The sequence below is a fragment of the Coloeus monedula genome (genome assembly GCF_965178545.1).
Source record: "Coloeus monedula genome assembly, chromosome: 6".
NCBI lineage: Eukaryota > Metazoa > Chordata > Aves > Passeriformes > Corvidae > Coloeus > Coloeus monedula.
In genome coordinates this window covers 53,872,000-53,896,343 of record NC_138786.1, presented here as the reverse complement: position 1 = coordinate 53,896,343, position 24,344 = coordinate 53,872,000, and the positions used below count along the sequence as shown (strand labels likewise).

At 42.8% G+C, this 24,344-nt stretch overlaps 1 protein-coding gene across 1 annotated transcript; it reads right to left on the bottom strand.

The window, feature by feature from the left end:
- Nucleotides 1-1,568: 1,568 nt before the first annotated feature.
- On the bottom strand, nt 1,569-2,393 carry DIO3 (iodothyronine deiodinase 3; the record flags this gene model as incomplete). Its single annotated transcript, XM_082282913.1, has 1 exon — nt 1,569-2,393. One exon carries the CDS (start codon nt 2,391-2,393, stop codon nt 1,569-1,571), a length of 825 nt encoding a protein of 274 aa, XP_082139039.1.
- Nucleotides 2,394-24,344: the final 21,951 nt, after the last annotated feature.

Genomic DNA, 24,344 nt, shown 5'->3' with positions numbered 1-24,344 from the left:
GAACATTGTCAAGACAGGGGCTACAACGCCCTTGCAAGCAGCTTCCCGCAGGTTTAGTTTAGCACAGCGGGCGCGGCTCGCTGCCCAGCTGCGGAGAGCGGCGTCCGCGGCTTGCCCTGCCTCCGGGCCGTGCACCCCTCTCCAAAACTTAGGGGTTTAACAGCTGCGGCGCCTCGTCCCGCTGCTGTCAAGGACGTGGAGGCGTTCAGAGGGGTCACGGTTGGTCCTTAAAAACCCGCTGTTTCTGGGCGGCTTTGCACGGCTCCTGCGTAGGTTGCGGGATGCTCTCCACGCCCTTTCTCACCTGTCTGGCTCCAAGGGAGCAAGGTCCAGCACCCTGCACCCTTTGAAGCGCAGTTGCCGGCCCCCGGGGATGGGGCTGAGCCTCGCACGGCCGGGCTGGGCGCTGCCGTCCTGCCCGAGCCCCTCAGCCCTGCTTCGCCGCAGGTGCGGTTCGCGCTGCCCCCGTCCGGGCTCCGGTCCGGCACCACCTGCGTGCCCGAGAGGGCTCTCCCGCCCAGGACGGCTTTCCCCAGCCTGTGTTTTTGGTCGGGACTCACTTGCCTGCACGGCGCTGGTCTGCCCTGCACCTTCGCCCTCCAGAACTTAGGGCTCAGTCCGGGGCCGCCTCGCCGGGGTCGCTGAGGGAGCACGCGGTCTTCCTGACCGGTCTCCTCCCCCAGGAACCCCTGGAGGTTTGGATTTCCCCCTGGGGACACCCAGTACTCTCCCTTTTCTCCGGGTCGCGGGCGGTGGCGCGCTCCTGCCGCCGCTGAGCCAGAGCTCACCGCCCCCGAGCCCCCGGCAGCGCATCCTCTCCCGCCTGCCGCTCCGCCTGCCCTTCCTCGGCTGCGTGTTGCGGTGGGGGTGTTGCGAGGTAGGCAAAAGGGAAAGTGAACGTAGCGGTCTGAAGATAGAGAAAGGCAGTCAAGCTTAGACGTGTAGTTACTCAACCTTTATTATTTAAAAAAATTCATAAAAAAAAGGAAGGTGAACGAACGTCTTACAAAACCCCCCCACATAAATAGGACATTCCGTCCAGCTCTGGCTATTGGCAGTTCTAGTATTTGACAACATCAGACGCGATTTCCTGGCATTAGAGAAACCCATTTCAAAATCGGTCATCACAAAGAAATACTAGAAATCCCAGTTAGCACTTGCTAGGCAGCACGGAGCACTTGTACACAACTTTTCAGACACACACCCGCGCACACACGCAGCTGGGAACAGATCCCGTAGGAAGAGAGCCTCCTTAAAAAATAGTAAACCCTTCTCAAAAAACCCCCCCCAAAACCACCAAACAAACAAAAAAAAGAAAGAAAGAGAGTTGTTATTTACAAAACGCACATGGAAATACAGTATTGACAGAGCGTGGCTGGCAAATCAACATGATTTGAATAAAGAAAGGACTATGGCACGTCTTGCTCGAAAGCTCGCACAGCAGCCTCCTTCGAGTGTCCCCGCGGGAAGACAGCTCCTGCCACCCGCGACGCAGTGCCTTCTCCCTCCCCACCTCTCCTCCCGCCCTCCCTCGCCTCTCCACCCCTGCGCTTCTTGCCAGGTCCTTTTTACACTTGGATGACCACCGTGCTGGGGCTCTGGAGCCGGGTTTTGTACTGGTCTAGCCAGGTCCTCAGCTCCGAGATCTTGTAGCCCTCTGGTCCTCTGCCTCCCTGGTACATCACCTTCTCCTCCTGGATGATGTAGAGCCTCTCGAAGTAGGCACCGTAGGCGGCGCTGGAAGCATTGTCCATGGTGTCCACGGCCAAGGGGCAATCGGGCGCCCCTTCCCTCATCAGCTGAGCTGCCCGCAGCCTGTCCTGGAGGCACTGGTGCTTGGGGATGTTGTAGGCTGCGTCCGAGCTGACCCAGCCGTCGGACGGGTGTGCTTCTTCGATGTACACCAGCAGGAAGTCGGCAATGTCCACGAAGTGCGCGGCCAGGCGCTGGAAGGACCTCAGGCGGGCCATGAACGGGGGTCAGGTGCAGCTGCCGAAGTTGAGGATGAGGGGTCTCTTGCCGCGGGCGAAGTCCAGGATGCGGAGCCTCTTCTGCCCGTCCAGCTGGATCACCTCGGGGTTAGGGGCCAAGGAACCCACGTGCGCCGACTTGAAGAAGTCCAGTTTCTGCCCGTGCCACACGGCTTTCAGCGACTCCAGCGTGAACATACGGTTGGAGTCGGACACGCAGACCGGGGGGTCGTCGGGGGGCGGCCCCTCGTTGGCGCTGGCCACCTCCTCCGCCGTGGGCATTGTCAGCATCTTCTTCCTAATGCACAGAAAATCCAGGAGCCAGAGCATCACGGCGGTGAGCAGGAAGCGGGGAAAGAGGAGGATGCAGGCGGCCGCCTGGGTGAGCAGCTGCAAGGTGTGAACGCCGAGGGAGTGGAGCATCGCAGCGGCTTGTGCTGCAGGGCGCTGGCTGCCGGGGGGCCCCCACGCACCCTGCGTGCCGGGGTCTGTGCAGCACAGCTGAGATCCCGCTTCTCTTTAAGCCCATTTTATAGTCAGGGATTTAAATGAAAAGTGACTCCACCTCCGGCCAGAACCCGCCCCTCTGGAACTTGAGCCTGGGGATTACCTACCCCTCCACTCTAATGACCTAAAAATACACAGACAAAAGGGGAGAGAGCCCCGGCGGGAGCCGCGAGGGACGTGCAACGGAGCAGTGTGCAGCCGCTATCAGGCAGGGCAGAGAGTCCGACACAGGGCACTGCCGGGGTCCCCGGCCTCAGATAGCGGCGGGCGCTCAGACACAGCCCCGCCAAGGACAATGCAACAGGCACAGCCCGCCCCCGGCCCGGGTCCCCACGGGTTGTGCGGGCACGGGGCCGGGGCGGGAGCCGGCGCCGGGGCCGTCCCGGCAGCGCCTGCAGGTGACAGGGACGGGCCGCCCTCGCCGCGTCCTTTCCCGCGCCTTCTTCCCCTCCCCGCCCCGGCAGCCCGGTCGCCCCCTGGGCACAGCCTCCGCCCCACCGCACGCCCCGGTGCCGCGGGAGCACCCGGGTCTCGAACCAGCGGCCGCATCATCCGGCGGCGGCGGCGGGACGGGCGGTGGGCGCTGCCCCGGCCCCCCGCTCCCTCGGGGCCCGCTTTGGGCGGGCCGGGCCCCGGCGGCCGCGTCAGCCCCTGCACGGGGGGCACCAGGTGGGCGCGGGCCGGTGGGCGCTGCCCCGGGCGGAGGAGGGGCGCGGGCGGCCGCCAGAGGGAGCTGTTGGCCGAGAAGCGGCGGCGGCGGCGGGAGCGCGGGGCCCTCAGCCCCGGCCGGGGTGTCCGCGCCCGGCCCCGGCCCCGGCACCTGCCCTGGCCCCGGCACCTGCCCCCGCGGCACTCCGGAATACGGGGCTGCATCGCGGGCGCCGCAGGGCCGGGGCTGCCGGGAGCGCCACAATGGGTGGGCAGAGGGGACGGTGCAGGCGACAGGACAGAGCTGCGTCTGCGATGTCCCGCTGCTCACTGGGGTCCTGCTGCTTCCAGGTGAGCAGCGAGTCAGCGCAGATACTCCTTTACGGCGTCCCAGGAGGAGCCAGCAGTACTTTTCTGCACCTGTCAAGTGACATACAAACACAAGCCTTTCACTGGACTAGGTCTGGCAAAATCCTTGAGCTGAGGACTGAAGTGTTACCTCACGGGCATGGCCAGGTGACCTGTGTGCTGTCCACAGAGTGGACATGCGAGTGGCTTTGGATTGGGTGGGTTGCGTGTCTGTAGCAAAGTGCTCGCAGTATGCAGGGCTGAACACCGACTGGCCACTTTCAGTCTTCACCCATCAGAAGGAATTTATGGCCTGTAAATTCCTTCCTGCTGAACCAGATGGAGACCCGTCCCAGAAGTACACAGCTTAAATGTAGTTTGGTGTCTCTGCTCAGAAGCTTGCTGCTCCATTGTTGCAGGGTTCCCAGCTTGCAGCATGCACATAATAGCTTCCTCAGAAAGTGACATTAGTTGTCCAAAATGCTGAACACTGCCCTCTGCTATGCAAACGTGACTCATGTATCTCTGAGCTGCTACTACAGCTGTCACTCACCCAGGTGCCTGTCACACTGACTTTGTGACATGCAACCCAATATGCCTGTGGGTCCTGAGCGCCCCATTTCTGCCTGTGGCCAATGCCAGGTCTCTGGATGCAGATTCCCAAAGACCCTCAGGACCTGCAATTCCCCCAGGTGCAGTTCGTGCTTCTCCAGAAGTGACTGTGCATGTCTGTGCCTCCCGTCTAACATCTGCAAAATGGAAAAATGAATGCTGAGCTTCCTCATGGGAGGCTAGGCAGCTTGCTTCATTTTTATGTAACTTATTACAAGAACCCTAAATAAAAGGCAAAATTAAAATCTCATTTTATTTTTTCTTCATCTGGTTCTGCATAGGCTGGTTTAGAGCAATTTAGTCAGATGTCTGGTTTGCAGTGCCCTGCTGCATCGTCTTCAGTTGGAGTCAACAGCAAGGTAATCCAGCATTTTAGCATCTGAAGAGAAACGTGTGCTCCAGCCCTCATAAAGCCACGTTCATCCACTAGCCTGATTAATAACTTCTTTGGCATTCCATGGTGCTCAGTCCAGGGAAAATTACTGAGTAGATATTTACTATATTGTCAAACTTATTTTGAACTATTCATGTGGGCCTCTCACCACCTCTCTGTGCAGTTATGCAATCTTGAAAACCACAAATTAAAGCCTCTAAAGAGACGCAATAACAAATTGTGGTAGCTCTGAAGAAACCCCCAGGAAAAAAAAATTATCTCTCAAAGTGACCTCTTCAAACTATGCTGACAGACAAAAGCCTGAGTAAACAGATGGGTTTGCAACCCTGAATATCAACAAACTTTGCTCTACTAGATCAGTGAGAGATATTCTGAGGTAAAAAAGCTATCTGGTCCTATATGCTCTACTTGTAGCTGGATAGGGACTTTGGAAATGACTTTTTCTCCATTCCCTGGAAACAGCTTTGCTTTGTTTTTATAGCTTGAAGGAAACCTTTGAATTGGGGTTTCCTATTCAGCTGTGGATAGAGCAGAGAACTGAAGCATTTTGCTTCACTAACCCAATGCTACACTTTCCTGCCACAGGAAAATTCAGTCATGTCCTGAGGCCACTGTTTCATGGTGAATCAAACGGTGGCTCTGTATGGCCCTACAAGCCATGCTCTGACATGCTCAGCTGAAGTGCAACACTCATGTATTAACTCCATGGGAAAGGGTGGAATTCCTTCTGCAGCCCTCTGGTTCTCGGAAGGTTTGAAGTGATGTCTTGCTGCTGTTCTCACTTCTGTGTTAGGCTGGATGGTTTTCAAAATCCTGTGTTTTCACTCTGGTAAACCCCCTCTCTACTTCCCAAGGGCTGTACCTCCCAGTTGGAGCTTGGATTATTTTTAGGTGTGTGAAGGTAGTCAGTCTTTCTAGGAATGCGTATCACTGATATTAATAGTGTGGGAACTTATGTCTTCCTGTACACTGAGGATTTCATAGAATATATTCTAAAATATGGGTTTTACAGTGGCACATCTGGTTATGGGTGGTTTTTGCTCTTCTGCATGTGGTCTGTGGTTCAGCAGTCACTAACTTAAAAATACATAAGTTTGTGTGTGTGTGTCCTCGCACAAGTGCACATACATGGTTCACATTATTTCCTTTTTTCTGAGAACTTTATAGCTGTAGTTTTTCTTCATTTGATAAATGTAATTTATAACTCTTTTAAAGTTTTTTTTTAATAAACAGGAGCTACAAAATAAATTCAGCAACTTATGAAAGCAAGCCCTCAAAAAGCTGAAATTAAAACCGTCAGGTCTGCTTTGATGTAGAGGATGTGTTGAAATGGTATATTTACATGTTTATTTTCTATTTTATAATTTCCTGCACAAAGGCACGCAATACTTTCAGACAGGAACTGAAATGTATTTTGGAGGAGTTCCACCTCTCATGTCATCTAAGCTCCATGTTGTTAATGTGGTAGAACTCTATGTGAAGGAAATGAAAAAGACTTTCCTGAAATAAGAGCTGGACAATTTCTACTCATGTAAGTGGCTACCCAGTGACTGAAGAGAGGTGCAGTGGTACAGTGGTAAATTACTCACCTTTCTGGTATCTGTAAGAAGTGGGTAAATGTTATATTGCTGAAATTGGTGGTGGATAAACTATTTGCAGTTGTTTGCTTGTAGTGACACCTCTGGAAAAAAGTAACCATATGCTGGAGTCTGTGCAGGGGTCTGGCTGTCTCTGGAGCTGCCTCTCTCTTACTCTTTCACCACTTTTAGATGACACCTGTTTTTCTTTTCCTCCCTTCTGCCTTTTTTTTAATAAAATATATATGACTCAGAAAAAACATACAAAGCCAAGCACCTAGGCAATGCCTGGAGTAGGTTTGAGTATGGAAAGAAAAAGGTTCTGTGCTGCAGATTCATCTATAAAATCACTAGCAGAGCCATGGACTTTGAATCTCCTACCCACCCTGTCACTCTTACCTTCGAATACATCACAAGTGTGTCATATATGACAAAGAGGTGCCCGGCATTGAAGCTTTTAAAACTTTTTTCCCTCACTTTTTGCTGACTGTGGATTGAACTGGGAAAGAGTTGTTTAAATTGGAGGGAGGACTGATTCCACAGCCACAGGTCTGTTAGTGCAATGCTCAGGTCTCTTCTCATCCTAAGTGGAATCCAACATTTTCTTGTGTCTGTGGGCCATCTACCAAGGCTTTGTGACCAAGTGTGCAGTTCCCCTGATGTGTTAGTGGGTTTCTGTACCTGCCTCTCCATGGCTGCTCTCTAGTGCCCCTGTTATGCCAGCTGCCTGTCAGGCTGGGGTAGAAACTAGATAAACATAAGGTTCTGGATTAAAGAATTCTGGTTTTAAACCCAGATGGTTTTGGTGAGTGAGTTTATTTTAGAATCCCTAAAATAGTGTCTAATAGCATAACTTTCAGTGCAACTCGAATGACAAAAGGTGCAACTTTCTATCCCATTAATCCTTCCTTCTGTTTGCACTGTGCCTTCTGCCTCACTGATCCTGCAGTGACCTGCAGTGACATGCTTTGGGGACTAAGGGTGCAGAAGAGCTTGGCTTTAGAAAGAAAGAGTTATTTCTTGACATGTTAGTTCCCTAAACTTGCTAATGATGAAAGGAAATGGCCACCTGTGATGCAGGGGAAGCACAAGAGAAATGTCCACAGCTTGTGGCCGAGGCAGGGCTAACAGGACCATCCCATCAGACTGATTTAGGAATATTATCCATCCATCCCTGGGTGGAATTGCATAGTGAGGTGTGTTAAGAGCTTCACTACAAGTTTCACTGCAAATGTGTGTAGTCTTACCCTTTTGTATAGTGGAATAGCATAGGAGACATACAGGTGATAGTGGCTGTCACAAGGTCCAGCTGGGCAATGTAGCTGGATGGAGTGCACAGCTGGCTTCTGGGGGAAGCCAGCAATATCAACTTCAACAGCAGCTGCTAACACACTTCCATCAGTGGGAAATCAGATTATCCAGAACCTCCTGTGCCAAGCACATCCGTGCTATCCATCAAGCAAAGTGCTTGAAAGCTGCTGTGGCTCAAGAGCTCAGGCTGGACCCCCTGGTAGTACAGTATAATTACAGTCATCTGAATGGTTTGTTCTGCAGCAAACACAACAGTCTACTCCAGAAGTGGAACCCTGTAGAGTAATACTTAAGCAGCGACTTTATACACAATGAATACAGATTAAGTCCTTGGCAGAAAACAGAAAATACTTCTTCCATTGTCTTTGTTTCAGGTGTGCTGTAGATGAGGCTAAGGAGATGCAATTTGCTTGAATCTAAATCTGTTGTTTTGGATTAATGACAAACATACATAAATCTCTAAGAAGATTTTAACAAAATTCACCACGTGCAGTGTTTTACAACAGAATGTGTTTCAGCACATGACATAAAAATTCAATACACTAAGGCTGTTTAGAGAGATGGGCACAGCAGGCTGATAACTCAGGTTAGTTTATCATCTTTTAAAAGGCAGCATAGCAAGAGTATTTTCTCAAAATGTTACTGGGATAGTTTTGAGTTGAAAGACTGGGTCCAGCCTCTGTCAGGATAAAGGGAACATCGCTGCTTTGAGATCCTTTGCCATGGGGGGAGGTGTCTCACTGCTGCTTGGCAGTCTTTGTCACAGGCTGGTTCTCAGAGCCCCAAGGTTTTTGTGATGAAAGCTGTGAGTGATCAGCAGCAAAACTCCTGGGGTTTTCCTTGTGATTGTGATTTTGCCTGAGCCATGTAGTACGATAACAAACAAAAGGAGATCTGAAAACTGAGGGTCCAGTATTCGTCATCTCACTTTCCTTAGCAAGTGCAGTAGAATATAAAGAATTTGAATATTATACAATTTAATAATTCTCATGTTTTAAGGCGATTGCATATGCTCTGTCTGAAATGATACACACGTTTGAATTTTCATTCTCTAACAGAGGGAAAGGCAGGAAAAAAATAGCATTTAAAAAAACATTTATTCAAGGAAAATTTTTAGGGATCATATATAGGATAATCTTCCTCAGGGTGACCCTCATTTTCTACAATATAATGGTTTTATCCAGCAGTGGTTTAATGGTTTTGAATAAGCTGTAGAGCGGAGGAACAAACACTTTAGTGAGAATGGAGGAGTTTACTGAAAGGCAGGAGTATCAGCCTACTTTGAATATAGAATGGAGATGATTATTCTGCTGACCTTTTATCCTCACCATCACTAAAATGTATATTATGAACATAATGGGGCCTGGTTTTGTGTAAACTATTGCTGTAAGCATGGCTGACTCATTTGAAGCAAGTGGCATGCCAAGTAGGAGGTTGGAAGGCACCATTTCTGTGCATGGAGGCTCTCATCAAACAACTTTCTTGCTTCAAGCCTTTTATTTGAGCATAAATGTTTGTGAACTTTTCCAGTGATTTTTTTTTTCCTGGTATTCACCCCACGACTCTTATTATTTTTAGCCATGTAAAATGGCATTATGCAATTGCTGAATTTGTTTCTTTCAGCCCATGATGATCTATAAGACTTAATTTCCAGGATACTCCCTTGAAGTTACCTTCTCTTTGTGACCTCAGGATTTCTCTTCCCAGACCTCTAGTATTTATTTTTACTATTTCTGTGGTCGAGGTTTGGCAATATTTTTTTGGATTAATGACAAACATACATAAGAACTGGGAGGAACATATCTTAATATCCTAATTTAATGTGTGGATTGTTTATCAATAGTAGAAAGAAGTTCCTGGACAGGTTCAACACAGCCTAATAATAGGCCTCTGCAGCCAGATAGAAAGATTTTGATGTATCTGAACTGCATGTAATTCTTCGCTTGTTCCAAAATAGATGAAATTTGCTTATTTTATATTGCAATGCAGTATTTCTTTCTCAGACTTTGCCCAGAAAGAATTGGAAGTGGAAGTCAGTTAGTTTGGACAAGTATGCATTGTTTATATGGAATATTTTAATTGACATAAAATTGTATAAACCTTCTAGCTCCTCTGCTCTTGGATGAAGAAAAGATCTTTGGCATAACGAGATCCTGAATTTCTCTTCTATTTTTACTTTTATGCAGGAAATTGCAAATAATTTAATGCACAAATTAAATTACTCAGCATTTTACTCAGTTGTTGAATTTTCCTCGTAAGCAGTATATTTTGCTTTCATCATATACCCAGTTATTTTTTAACTTGCATCTTCTTATTTTTGATTTCTCTGTATATTCTCATCTACCTTCATGGTTTATTTACTCAGGCTTAATTCCTTCCCTACACAGCCTACTGTGAATAAAGTGTTCCTTTGAAAATGATTAACTTTGCACTTTGTTTACAGTGTAGTCTTGCAATGTTATATCTGATACTCATTAGCAGGAAAACAGAAATAAAAGGAGAAACATTAGTTATCACTGCAAATCATTTCGAATCCTCTGGGATCAGGATCTGACCTAAAATGTTTAGGTTAATTCAACAGCTCAGGTCGATTTAAAGGGTCTCAATGTTTATGCCTAACAGTGCATCCTCCTATGACTTTTTATTTTTAACTGCTCAACAGTTCTCACTTTCTGTGAATTTTAAAGTTATTCTTAGACTAAGCAATATAGTCTCTTCACAGGGAAAAACTGTGACAAGCATATCTATGTGATACAGCTAATAATTTCTGAGGGCAAAACACATCTACCTGAAGATCTAGCAGGAAAAAAACCACCAAAGACTAAATGGTTATTTTTAAACTTAGATATGAAATTTTGGGTTCCAATGCACTGTCTTCAATGTGTGAATTATTCTGGGTACCTGGAATGGTCCCCCCTTCCCTGTGGAACTTAATGGCCACAATACTAATCCCTTGCTACTCTGTCTTACTTGAAATCAAGTTTGAATTTCTTAAAACAAGAAAATGCTGCCTTTTTTAGAAAAGTATTAATAACTCATTTTAAAAATGGGAATCATATACTTACATATGCAAATAAAATGGATCAAAGTGATCTAAGTCCACTTGTAAAAATGGGAAAGATCTCTGAAATGCACATTTATTGCAAACAAACCCTGGATTTGTTAGGTAATGAGGAAATAGTTTTTTAAGAACAATTATGTTGTATTTGGAAAACCTGTCATTCTCTCAACTAATTTTAATTGGCATTATGCTCCCATTGAGCCAAAAAACTACCAAACAAACAAGGAAGACAGCAGCAAAATATAAATATAAACTAGGAGTAAAGTATCTCAGCTGATGAAACCATGGACAAAAGCCTCTGAATCCTTTTTTACAAATACCTTCTTCAAAGTTGGATGCTCCTTGAGCAGTTGCATCCCATGCCTATTCCTTGGCCTTTTCTACAGTTGTTGACATTGCACTGCCAATGAAGCAGCTGTCACTTTTTACCAGCATAATGCCTGCCAGCAGCTGGCTCAGAAGTGCTGCTTTTAATTAAATTTCTGATTTCAATTGGATTTTGGTTTGCAGTTCACAGCTAACAGAGATTTTCAGGGTGGGGTCTTATGGGGCATCTACGGGTGTTTCAGACACCTCTGTGGCACAGAGATCTGTTCAGAAAAATAAATCATCACCTTAAAATTACAGTTTTCCTCCACTACTTGTGAGAGCTCTTCCAGGATCTCGCTGCTATAATGGATAGAATTATTCATATTTTCAGCTTAACTGTATCTATGGCATATTTACGCTGTTTGTTGGTGTGCCAACATTGTCTCTTTGATGAGGCAGTTATCCTGTCTCCTCTTTCTCTGTGAGTTAAAGAATTGTAGAATCATTGGTTTGGAAGAGACCTTTAAGATCATTGAGGGCAGTCCTACCCCCTCGGGCACTGCTCAGCCAGGACTAACAAGCCAAACTGTTGTGGTGCGTTGGCACTGATGGGGACAGGCAGATCCAAGCTCTCTGTTAATCTCAGTGAGCTGGGATAAGAATTGGCCCTCTCCTGGTGCCTGTAGGGCTATCGCAGTGTAATGCTAAGCCTGAGTTGGTGAGTTCTGCTGGAAACTTCATTAGCACTGATTTAATTCAGGCCATGTAGATTCTGGGACAGTGTGAGGCCAACTGAGGCTCACATCGGTCTGCACCTGTTTGTTCAGATGTCTGCACAGTCTGTTCTCATGAGATGGATTTTCTATTTCTCTGATCCTTCTAGAAGCAATTTTCTGCACCTGTTTCATGACAAGTCCATTTCCCTGCATCATATAGAAAGGAATTAATTGGAGAACAAAAGATGGCTCTACCCTCTCCTCCTTTTCCTTGCATTACCACTGCTTGGCACAACATATGGTCACTGGTTCAGTGCAATCATTCTCATCAGTCAGGTTGACATCTGGAAGTCACAGACAAACACAGATGCAGCTTGACAGCTGAACACCTGGGCAAGGAACGTGGCATTTCAGGGACATGCTGGGTGTACCTTACATGTGCTCTGTTATTTGAGCGCTGCTGTGCGATATGGCTTGGACCTACTGGAAGCCCAAAGGACAAATGAAAACTTTGGGTACATTTTGTTCTGAAGCCTCTCTTGTTGTATCAGCCAACACACTGTAGAGTCAACCCATCTTGGTGAGCCCGATGTGACTGAAGAGGCTTGGATGGATTGTGCACTCGCTGGCCATCTGTGTTGTTCACGTTTCCCACAGGCTGGATTTCCTGCCCGTGCGGTGCATGGCATGGGATTTCCCAGGCACAAACATGGGAGCCCAGGCACATGCTTGGGGGCCGTGTGACAGGGCTGTGGCTGTGGAACTCCCCCATATGGAGCACAGCTGTGTCTGTCCTTGAAAGGAGTGACCTAAATTTTACACAGTATTCTAGTGACGTATGACCAGCACATCCCTCACTGCTGGAAATACCCCATGTGTTTTTGAATTGTACTTGTTTACCGTTGCTGCCTCTCTTTAGGGGCTTATACTAACCCTGACTTTGATTGAACCATCTAAAGTTTTCTCCTCCACGTGCAGCTGGCAAGTACCCAGTTTATTGTGATATTTTTTGCTGCTAGCTTCATGAGTTTGAGCTAGGCAGTTCTGGATTTCATCCTATTCTTACTGCTTCAGTCCTTGGAGTCATTTAATTCTTCCAGTGAAACACTCCAGTCTTGTTCTGTACACTCACAAATTACCTAAGGTTGTTCCAAATTTTTGCACCCCAGTGTTCTATGTCATATATATGGTTTGCTGACCATATTCTTGTATTTTAATTTGATCATGATAATAAGTAGACAGCAGATAACCTTAGCTGGTGTATCTGTCACAGCTTTTGCTATCAAAATAGTGCTGGTAGTGTTCCCAACTAAGGTTCTGCCAGAATGTAATTAGAAATGTACCTTTAAAATGTGATCTTTCTTTAACTACTGTAAACATCTTTTAAAAGAATTCCAAAGGTTTTGCTTAAAAATAAAACCATGCTTATGAAACACTTACTCTTAGACCAAATTAACACTAAGGATGTAACATAATATTAAAGCTACTATGTTATTAAAGGTTTAGATTTCCATGATGAGGAATATTTGCCCTTGTTTAAATCAGCTGCAACTTTTTCCTATATACGGAATCATTTAGGTTGGAAAAGAACTGCAAGATCATGGAGTCCAACCTTTGACTGACCACCACCTTGTCAAATAAACCATAGCACTTAGTGCCAAATCCAGTTGTTTCTCGAACATCTCCATGGATGATGACTCCACCACTTCTCTGGGAAGTCCATTTCAATGCTTGACAATCCTTTCATTCAGTGCTTGACAACCCTTTCAGAGAAGAAATTCTTCTTGATGTCCAACCTGGACCTCCCCTGGTGCATCTTGAGGCAATTTCCTCTTCTTGTCACTGGTTGCTGTGAGAAGAGGCTGATTTCCAGCTGGCTACAATCTCCTTTCAGGTAGTTGTAGAGAGGAATAAGGTTTCCCTTGAGCTTCCCTTTCTCCAGGCTAAACAACCCAGCTCCCTCAGCTGCTCCTCATATGACTTACAGTGACCCCAGTTACTGTGATAAAGCACACACGTCTTTCTTGAGTCAGATGCCAAAGAGATACTGCAACAATCAATCCTGGCATCGGTCTGTTCCAACATTGGTGTTGAAGTTGGCTTTTAAAGCCGTTTTGTACTGTTAGCCTAATAACTGGGCATTATGTTGCTATTTTTTCTATGTCACAAGGTTCCCATCCCCTTTCTCCAGCTTTCTGACTGTGAAGAAAACTGAAGAAATATAAACCAAACGCAGTAGTGCATCTGAAAGCAGTCTAGGTAACGACTCCAAGTGACAAGCTGGGCCACATCTTGCATATATTCAGCACTGATGATTGAAGTGTTGACATTGTCATGGTGACAATTAAGAAGCAAGAAGGGGAGGATCCTAGATCTGGCTGATTTAATGGGAATATTTTGGTTCTAATATCCATCTCTTGCTAAGAACCACCCAAATCTAGTCCTAGCAGTCTCCATGAATATGAACCCTTTTTAGGGGGAACCAGTCTGGAAAAGTATGAGTACTGAGAAAATAGGAAGGTGTCCTGTACTGAGCAGCTCTGTTTTTTGAAAGCAGCAACTCATCTGGATAATCAGGACAGAAGTTGCTTAGCTAGTGGGTGCCACCATCACTTTGGCCAGTTGGTCTCTGACAGGAGACGATGAAATTTGACCATGTGGCAATAGGAGGCAGTGACACAGAATCCAGCATTTAATGAATCACTTTCAAAGGTGTTTGGAACTTTTTCTCATTTCTAGGTTCTAATCAGTCAGAGAAGGATTTTATAAAATATTTATCCTCCATTCCATGCATAAAAATGGTTTACTTTATTTGGTGTTTGATGCATTTTTTTTCTCCATTAGGAGATCAAGCCATAATCTGTTAAACACCTGAAGGGAAGTTTCCCAAAATGACCTGATATGATGAATACAGTTATAGACTATAGCTGAAGAGGTGCTTATTTTCACAGCTATGGGTACTGTAAAAACTGAAATATTTTTTTCTGAAAAGTTCTGACATCAACTTTTTTTCTCTTACAGAAAGCTTTTTACTATAGAATTAAAGTTGCATGAGTATATTTCCTAGCACTAAACATTCTAAAAATAATACAGGATGATAAATAAGATGACATTTAAATTCAGTACAGTGCTCACTGCCACCAAACTTTGTAACGACAGCCCTCTTGTACAAATATTCAATTTAACAATACATCACCTTTGATTCACAGCTCTGAATAGTTGAAAAATCCTCATGTGATGATTGCCCCTGACCCCCAATAACTTGCCATTTGTTTGAATGGCATTCAGTGAGTAAGCACTTGAAGCAGTGTACCTCTGCACATGTCAGTAATGTTTGTGTGAGGTTTAATTTAGCACTGTATATTTTGTCTCAGCCTTCACTTTCTGGGAAAGGTGATGTGAGGATATTGTTTTACTAAGTAAGGACTGCAAAATTCATTATTTACTGCACGTTAATTTGATGTACCATTTTTAAATTCTAGATGGATTTTTGCCATTCAGCTGCTGTACAATATAATTTTGGAGTTCAGCCCAGGTGTTTGTGTCCTGAGGTACATGAGGATGACAGTACTAAAGAGGCTGTTAGCAGCTTTCTGACAGATCAGATATCCTGTGTGTTGGGGATGAAATCACTCCTTTTTACATAAGACAGCTGTTCAAATGCAGAATTCCTCTCCCCATGTGTATTTGAAGTGTGGGGTGGAAATTTTTGCTTCCTCTTCTGCTGTAATTGAGCTATGTAGAACTGCCCTAGAATTTGCTGTATTTGTAACTGGACAGTGGTATAAATGCCCAAAATACAACTCTTCTGTTTAAAATATATCTGGTAGGTTTTTCTTTTGTTTGTTGAAGTTTTTGTTAGCTTTTGTTTTTGTTTTTTATTTCTTTAATAGGAAAAATGAAGTGCATTAAGTTTTTTCAGCTGGCCCATTTGATTTTTCCCAGCTCGAACATAAAAATGTCACAGGAACCTGTGAGTAATCTGAAACACAAGGTGTGACTGAGGCAAATTTTCAAGGCCATTCTGAGACATAACATACTTTTAAAAAAACTGTTGTAAGTCCTGGTTCAAGCTGGCATGTCTTAGTTATGGTGGTGCTTTGAGTGGTACATCAGAAACTGTGGAGACGAATATAAAGCATTGTGTCTCTTTTCACCTCTCTTGCTACACTTCATTAGAAGGCTATCAACATCAGCTCTAACTCAGCAGCATCTCAGTCTCCATCTCTGAGTACTTCACTTCTTCCTGTTACACTTTCTTCCCAGGATTTAATGTCATTTCTCCAAAGTGGCTCTTTTCCAAGCTGTACAACAATAAGCATGGGTAGATATACATCTCCTTGAGGACCACTGGAGACCAGTCTTCACCCAAATGGAGCTGCCCACCTACTCAAAGACAATGCTAATGATAGCCACAGATCCGTAGTTGCTGAGTGCCTTATGTGCTTGTCCAAGAGGGATTCACGGACCTATCAATGCACTTCACTCAATAACCACAAGTTCATAACAATTTTTGACTCTTACTAATATACTACAATACAAATGAATGTGTTAACAGTGCCGTTGTTGTTTGGAAGCAGCACTATTGCTTATGAGAGAAGAGTTTCTATTTTCCTACCACAATTATCACATATTACTATTCATTTAAATTGAAATAGAAATGAAAAGTCACTCAGGCTTTGGAATATGGACATTTAATATGTCTCTTAGACATCTATTTTTTTATTTTAACTTATTCACTATGTGTGTTTTCTTCTCGCACTCTGTACCCATTAATGTCCTTCAAAAATGATTGTTTTTTTGAAATACAACTTCAAAAGAGAAATGTGATTTTCCCAGCATGCTGAAACCTTGGGTGGTATACAGTGTTGTCACTAGCCATATAATTTAAAATTAACACCATTGACAAATGCTGCTTTAAAGCTTCTATTGAAAAATCATAACTTGTAAGTGCGGTAGGGCTTTTTTGCTGATCTGGATTTACATTTGTGTAATTTACAGTTAATAACTGGAGAGATCTTGTTATAGCTTGATTACTCTTCTTCTGTATGCCCCTTGTTTTGTATCCCGTTATTCACTCAAAGAACTTAATTAAATGAATCAGAGTATAAGCTCACATTTGCTGCAACAATCACAATTCCCCATAGATAATTTTCTTTGGCTGGTCTTGCTGGGATTTCCAGGAAAGTTCCCAGAAACTGTTTCACAGAATAGAGGGATTTCTCTTTTTAAAACCCTTTTTTGGTGTTACACAAATTTGAGCCCAGAAGAGTTTAATTTTTGAGAAATAACCATGAATACTACATGCATGTGTGACTGTATAATAACAAAATCTTCAGAATAAATTGCGTTTAAGTTGAATCTTATTTGATTTTTTGTGGTTGGCTTTGGAAACATTTGGTAGTTATTTTCCATTGAAATTCACATCCTCTTGGGGCAGCAATGTGTTTAAGTTCTTCTGTTATTTCTGCTCTGTAATTTTAATTTAAAAACTTATTTTCAATTTTTTTTCTGTTTGCTCTGTTGTGTGTACTTATCTTTCACATGGCAATAAATAATTCTGCATTTGGTATTGGTGGTCTCGGTCTTAGTGTGCATGTATTTGTGTTGAAGGGCTACAATATATATCCCAGTAAATAGCATTCTTCTTTATTTTGAGAAAGAGAGAAGGAAGGGTTCTAATTTATATCCATATTGCTGAAATAAAAATGTGACCTCTCTATTCGAGAACGTGGCTGTAATTTTTCAAAATTACTTATATGGCCTAAGTGACCCATTTATAGATGGCTAAACTGGGATATTTTTAAGAAATAAATTTTTAGAGAAGAAGGTTCAAGACGGCAGCAATTTGGACAGGACCAGCTGGCCCCAAAGAACCAGTAAAACTCTCAGCTGCTGTCTGTGAGTACAGTGCAGTTCCCTTGGTTTCTGTTGCTTTTGTTGGGTCAAGATGCTTGATTTCTTGATTCTTGTTAGACATTAAATAATACTGAATTATGCCTCAGTGTACTGACAGTCTAATGACAGGCATTAAAGAGATGAGGCACATGGAATGAGTCACAAGGGAGAATTTGTTTTGGGATTTTTTTTTTTTTTTTTTTTTTTTTTTTTTTGCTTATTAACAATTAATTGAAGACATTTCTATGAGAGCAGGTGAAAGCTTCCTCCAAGAATGTAGCAGACTGACAAGGTACAAGTCAGCTTGAATCCAGAGGCTGTGTCACTGTGTCAGTGTTCCACTATTTAGCAAGAAATGGTAGCTCAGGCAAAGTCACCTGTTTGACAGTGCTGCACAATGTTCTGCTAAATGCTGGGTTGCTTCTCGCCAGCCTAAAGGGAAGAGTGACTCTGACTTCTCACACATTCACAGACATGCATCCATTTCTGTGAGTATCAAAGGCTTATTCTGAGGGTCCTCAAAGCAGTCCAGTCATCTCCAAGGAGGTTTGTATCATAGCCCAAGAGCTCTAACCAGAATATATTGGGGCTAAGTGTCATACCTAGGAGCTCCAGCTGAAATATGGTTTCAAATGGCAAATACTAAGTAAGAAAGAGATCCTGCTTCCAAAACTTGAGTCTGAATTGGGATGAAACTTAGATGGAAAGGATCATCCAGCCCAATCTCTTGCCAAAGCAAGATTATATCCTGCAGGCTGTTTTCTAGCATTTGCCAATCTGGCTATAAAAGCACCAAACAAATAGGCTCCATTACTGGGAAGAGTCTGGGAGGCTGTTCCATTGTTTAAAAGACGTCATGCCAGTTCATTGTTTTCTGAAATTAAGTATTTATTTTTTTTCTTATCTTAGTTACATCTTATCCTTGGTTATGTTCTGAGATACCAAATTAAAATCTGACATTATTAAAGGCAATATAGTTGTTGGCTCATACAATCTACCTTTGTGTCCTCAAACCCAGAGTGTTGATCACCCAAGGGAAAGAGCTGCACAGTTGCATGACCATGATTATTCTATGTAACAGGGGCCATGGCAAATGATGGCTATAAAATGCCTTTTGCTGCCTTTTTGTATCTAGCCTTCTCTTTCCTAATTAATAGCTTTCTCCATCCCATCACAGCTTTTGTTGTTCTTCAGTGGGTGTTTGCCAGCAGCTGTATCTACTTTAATAAGTAGTGTGGCCTTGTAAGAGTGTGGGGTGAAAACAACACAGGACCTATAGAGTAAAATGTTTGGTGCTGAGGGCTTAACATCCACAGTCATGCATGCTTTTAAGATTTTGGAATAGTTCTGGGCTGGTCCCTCAAACTGCATGTATGTACTGGTTGGAAATCATTATATGCACTTCTGGAATGCATTTTCTTATATAGTTTTGTCTGAAAGCCTGTGAGTGTGTTTTGTTATGTGAATCAGAGCGTAATATGTAAGGATGAACTAAAATGCTGGTGCAGATACAAACCAGATATTTTTCAGAGTCTGTTGTCCAGAGCTGAATGCAGCTTTATATATCAACAGGAGAGATTTGAGTCAGACATCAGGAAAATGTTTTTAATGGTAAGGGCAATGAAGCACTATAGAAGTTGAATAAAATCCATGCTGAAGTGTTTCTAAAAAAAGGATAAACAAAAAATAATTTACTAAGAAGAAAGATACAGTTGTTCCTACACAGAGAAACAGAAATTGATTTGGTCAGTTTATGGCATCTTTTCAAGCCAAATTTCCCCTGGAGAAAAGGAGGTGGTGGTGGGGGGGGTGGGACGACGACCTTATTGCTCTCTAAAACTACCCAAAAGAAGGTTGTAGTGAGGTGGGAGTTGGGCTCTTCTCCCAAGTAACAAGAACAAAAGGAAATGGCCTCAGTTTGTGCCAGGGAAAGTTTAGATGGGGTATTAGGAAATATTTCATCATGAAAAGGGTTGTCAGGCACTGGAAGAGACTGTCCAGGAAAGTGGTGAAATCACTATCCCTAGGAGTATTTTAAAGATATGTAGATTTGGCACTTGGGGACATGGTTTAGTGGTGGACCCAATGAGTTTAAAGGCCTTTTCCAACATAAACCGTTACATGATTCTATGATGGGTGTCCCCTTTTTTTGTGCATACCAGTTTCATTTTCTCCAGTATTTTAATTTTGTGTCCTTCCTCCTGCCATTCATTATAATTTTCTCTTTTCCTTGTCTGTTATTTATAACTTGGGCTTGTTAAGCTACATCCTGGAGTCTCATTGAAGGCAATTTACTCTCCCAGATACCAAAAGTTTTTAATAAAATTGACTCAAAAATAATATCTACCAAATAATGTACATAGTAGGTGATAATGTACTGTGAGCCAGATTTCAAAACACATATCATGTTTTCTTCAGGTCAGTTTAAATTCAGGTTCAGATGAGAAATAATCACAAATGCTTTACTCAACTGATGGCATATAATTGTTTCCCAACATTAATTTGGTCAAGCGGAAAACTTCATATTAATAAAATTGCCACCATTCTCTTACTCTATATTGTAAAGTGTTGTGAATTCCATTCCATATTCTGTGTATCGAGATGCTCAGTGTTGAGAAAGAAGTGTCTTGAAAGAGAACTGCACCCCACAAAATACGCATTTCAGAGCCAAACCCCAAACAAATCCTAAGCCTCAGATCACTCAAAAAGTGACTCAATAAATTTTGGCTTCTCTACCATTGAATTTAAGTGAATTAAAATATTAAGACCTTAACTCACTAAGATTTCTTTTAAATGCCTCCCTTCTGTATAATAATTTTTTGATTTATGTATTTTCTGCTGTGGCTTGTGAAGATTCCAGTGTCCCAAAAGGACAGGTCTTTTAAGTGGATGGTACAGGTGTCCAGTTTTGACATAGAGAAGCAGTCTAGACTTGCCTCTTGGCTGCTGTTTAATGCAATCTCTGGAAAAATGAAAAAGTGGGCGTAAACCTACCCTACTAAAATGTTTTAAAGTCCAGGTCACTTATTTCCCAATAATCTATCTTAAATCTGACTCCTGCTCTAAAGATAGCAAAGATTTAGAGATCCAAGGCTATTTCATATGTGTTCTTTTGTGCTTTCTGATGATATTTTATTTAGAAAAAGATATACTTTTCTTTGTAAGGTATTTCTGTTTTGCTAGGATAAATAATATTCAGAAATATTTTCTTGATGTCCAAAATTATGTGTATACTCCTATCCATTTCTGATACTGAATTGGATAATGTTAAAAAAGAACAATTAAGGGGGATGTTTTGCTACAAACATTAGTTTTGGAATGAAACCATTTTCATCTATGAGGCTCCATTTGTTCTGCAGTTAACAAATACTTCAATTGACACTGTTGTCAAACCAAGGACATAAAACTGAGAGTGTGATATGTTATCTACTGCCAATTACGTAAGCTCATGATGCATAAGTTATTGCAAAAAATGAGGTCATGACCCCTAAACCGACTCCTTTTGAAGTTGTAGTTCTTTATAAAACCTTGCGCATATTTGTATATTTTAGTTGGTTAACTCTTAACTGAATTTATGCAATTGCTTATGAGAATGATTGTATGGCATTTAAGAAAAAACAGATTCTTACATCTACAGAAATACTGATTTGTTGATATGCTTATAGAGAGGTGAATCTGACTAAACCATGGATTTTAGTTCCTAATCAAAGAACTTGGACTAAGTTCCTTATCAAAGAGATGCTTGAAAATAAATATTTTTGACAATCAAATGTAAATATTAAAGCTATTGCAGTATGTTATCTTGCAGTGAGCAAGAGGATTAGGACTCAACCTCTCCAGTCCTTGTCTTACCTTTTTTATGATCTTTTTTGGCAAAGCTACACTAATCACTGAATTTTCCCTTTTGCTTTCAGTTCTCTTTCTGTATGACTAATATGACTAAAAGTAATGTTTACCATGTGAAAATAGTGTGTAAGTAATAGACTTAAACCTTCATTTGAAAAATGCCAGCAAAACTGGGAAGAGTGTTAAGTGAAGAAATCACTCCACTTGGAACTGGAACAGTGAGGTCCTTTTTCATGTCTCGGGCAGATGTTCCAGAAACTTTAAGAATAAAGATATTGTGATGCTAAATATACTTAGCACCTTCATTCTAATGCAAGGGGTTTGTTAGAGGATCATTTAGCTAACGGGTTTTTTTTAATTTAGAAAGAAAAAAAGTACGACTTTTAAATATTATTTCTTTTCAAAACTTGGTGGAATTATGACCTTTGAGATGATTTAACAAAGCCTCTCCTAGAACAGCTAGTAGTTCTTGTTCTTCCTCATTCAGGACAAGGACTGAAAACCAGGTGTTTCATACTCTAGTAAATGACTTTACCAAGTGATTTTGGTTTTTTTTCCTTGTGTTTTTGGGACCCCCTCAGCTACCTCTGTTGCCCTGCAACTTGCTAGCTACATATAAACAGTTACCTATTCACTGACCTGCGGAAAGACCAATGCAATAGTTTGATGGGCAGTCTGAGTTCAAGCCCTTGTTCAATCAATGGTTATTTATTTATACAAAATGAAACAGGTCCAACAGGAGATAGAGAATACAATAATAGCCTGATATTTTGGTGGCCAGAAAGACTGCCTGGAATACAGGATTCTGACATCTTGCAGAACAGAAACTTGAAATCTGGACTCCTGTGCCACCAGTCAGTGTCTTGATCACAGGATGATTATCTAGGAGGGGTGGCAGTTTTCTTGCTCTTTGATGTATTTCATCCTAGGCATGAGAATCTTCCCCAGGTAAGAACTCCATAAGAACTGGTAAGTGCCTGAAAAGGATTTGGTCTCAAGAGACTATAATTTCTCAGTGAAAGAATGCATTGCTGTGAACTCCAACAGGGACATGACTAGAGTTTTCACGACCATGTAGGTCCAGAATGGTTTGTCCATTGTGAAGATCCATCAATGTCCTGAGTTTGAAGGAGAGGTCAACAAGCAGTACTGGAGGGCATAAGTCTCAGGAAGCCTGCAGAATGCCAAATCATATGTCTGTGTAAGTGTCAGACTTGTAAATCATCTGTTGGTACAAAAGTTTAACAGTGGGGAAATGGTCACATACAAACATTCATTTGGGGATTAGGCTTATGAGTCTGGCTGCTTTTAAACACTTCAGCTGACATTGATATGAAACCAGGGCATTAAACCAGGAGCCTGACATGTGATCTGTTGCCAGTTGCCTTCAAATTACCATGTCTGATGAGAGAAAAAAGAGATGAAGTGAATGGAGAAATGGGACAGGTCATCTGGACTCTGATAATTAATGTTCCCTAGAAAATAAAAGTTTTGAAACTTTCCTGGAAATGAAGTTTTATGATCTGCTACAACAGCCCACAGGGGGAATGCTGCAACCTACACATATTGACAATTGTGGTATTACCAGACAATTAATTTTTATGAGTAATTTCCAGAGCAACCCTCAACCATGCAGTCACGCATACAGTGGAACAGTGTGCCATGGAATTGAGACTCAGCTAAAGGCCAAAGATTATACAGATTTATTAATATTTGCAAAAAAGATCCTAACAGCAGAGAGCAAATTGAGCAACAGAAGGGGGAAGAAGGAATGGACTTGACAATAAAATGAGCTCTGTAAGGATATGATCCAGAGCATGGTGAACTCAACAGAAAGATTTCCCATTGATTTTTTAAGATCTTGGATAGATCTCAAGAGAAATTAGACACACCGTCTTAAACCTTTCCCCCTACTTTCTCCATCTGAATGGAAAATACATTCTTGTTCACAACTGGCATACCCTTTAGTGATCAAGAATTGCAAGCAAAATGTTGATCACATTTGAGATGTAGAGCCAAGAATCCCTACCTAAGCAGTCCCAGAAGTGGCTCTCCAAGGGCTAAGCAACTGGCAAATTCTCTCTAACAGTACCTTCATATTTGTATTAGACTCAGAATAGTCTTCCCCTGTACTTAATGTTGCAAACCCATTCTGCTTTCTCACTTAAAACAGAGAGAATAATGGAGTAACTGGATTTATAATTTCATTTCTCTTAAATCCTTTTCCATGCACACTTTACTTGCAAAGGTAATTTAGTTGTCCTCTACTTATGTTTAGTCTAAATAGTAATAGCTGTTACTTTTAAACAGCTATTAAATACTTCAGTAGTTCTTAAACCATGCCAAGGAATACTTGGAATAAAAGAACAATGAACAGAGATGACTGGACATGAAGTTGTAGAACTGAATTTGTTTATATATCATTCAGAAGAAAATAATAGTTCTGTCAAAGTCGCTGTTAAAGGCTGTTAGAGAAAATAATATACTTTGCACAGAGTCTACACAGATCATGGATTATGGCCCCAAGTGATAGATCTCCAAGATAAGCTTGGTTATCTATTTTCAAAATTTTTCCTTCTGTGGGAAAAAAAGATTTCTGCCTAATGTAAGTAATGTTTGAGAAACTCATCCTGCTGTGATAGCAACTCTTTTTTCATCTTACACACTGAAGGACATAATTTATCTTAACACTAGGCATTGAGCGAGGCCAGCTATGGGGAAGTAGTACTAATAGGGTTTCCTTTTACTGCTGCACTCACTTGAAATATACAGTCAAGCCAAGCCTGGTTTAAGGACTCTGTTGGTTATTTTCTTTAACATGGTGTGAAAGACCAAGACTGCTTTATTGCAATGGAAGGATAAGTTACCAGCAAGACGTGCTGAGTTGAGGAGCTGGTGACAACAAGAAAGAGAAATTGTCATTACTTCCCATCACTTTGGAGATACAAGAATAAACTTCCTTACAGAGAAAAACAGAACATTTTCAATGGAGAATGCTCAATAGACAGTGCTACTGTTTGGTGGGTTGCAGCCTTCTCAGTGTCCAGCAGGTCAGGAGTGAGCACTTCCACGTCACTCAGCACAAGCCTCTCACCTTGCCCAGGCCATACATGACTGGAGCACCTGCTTCTCATCTTCTTGTCAGTC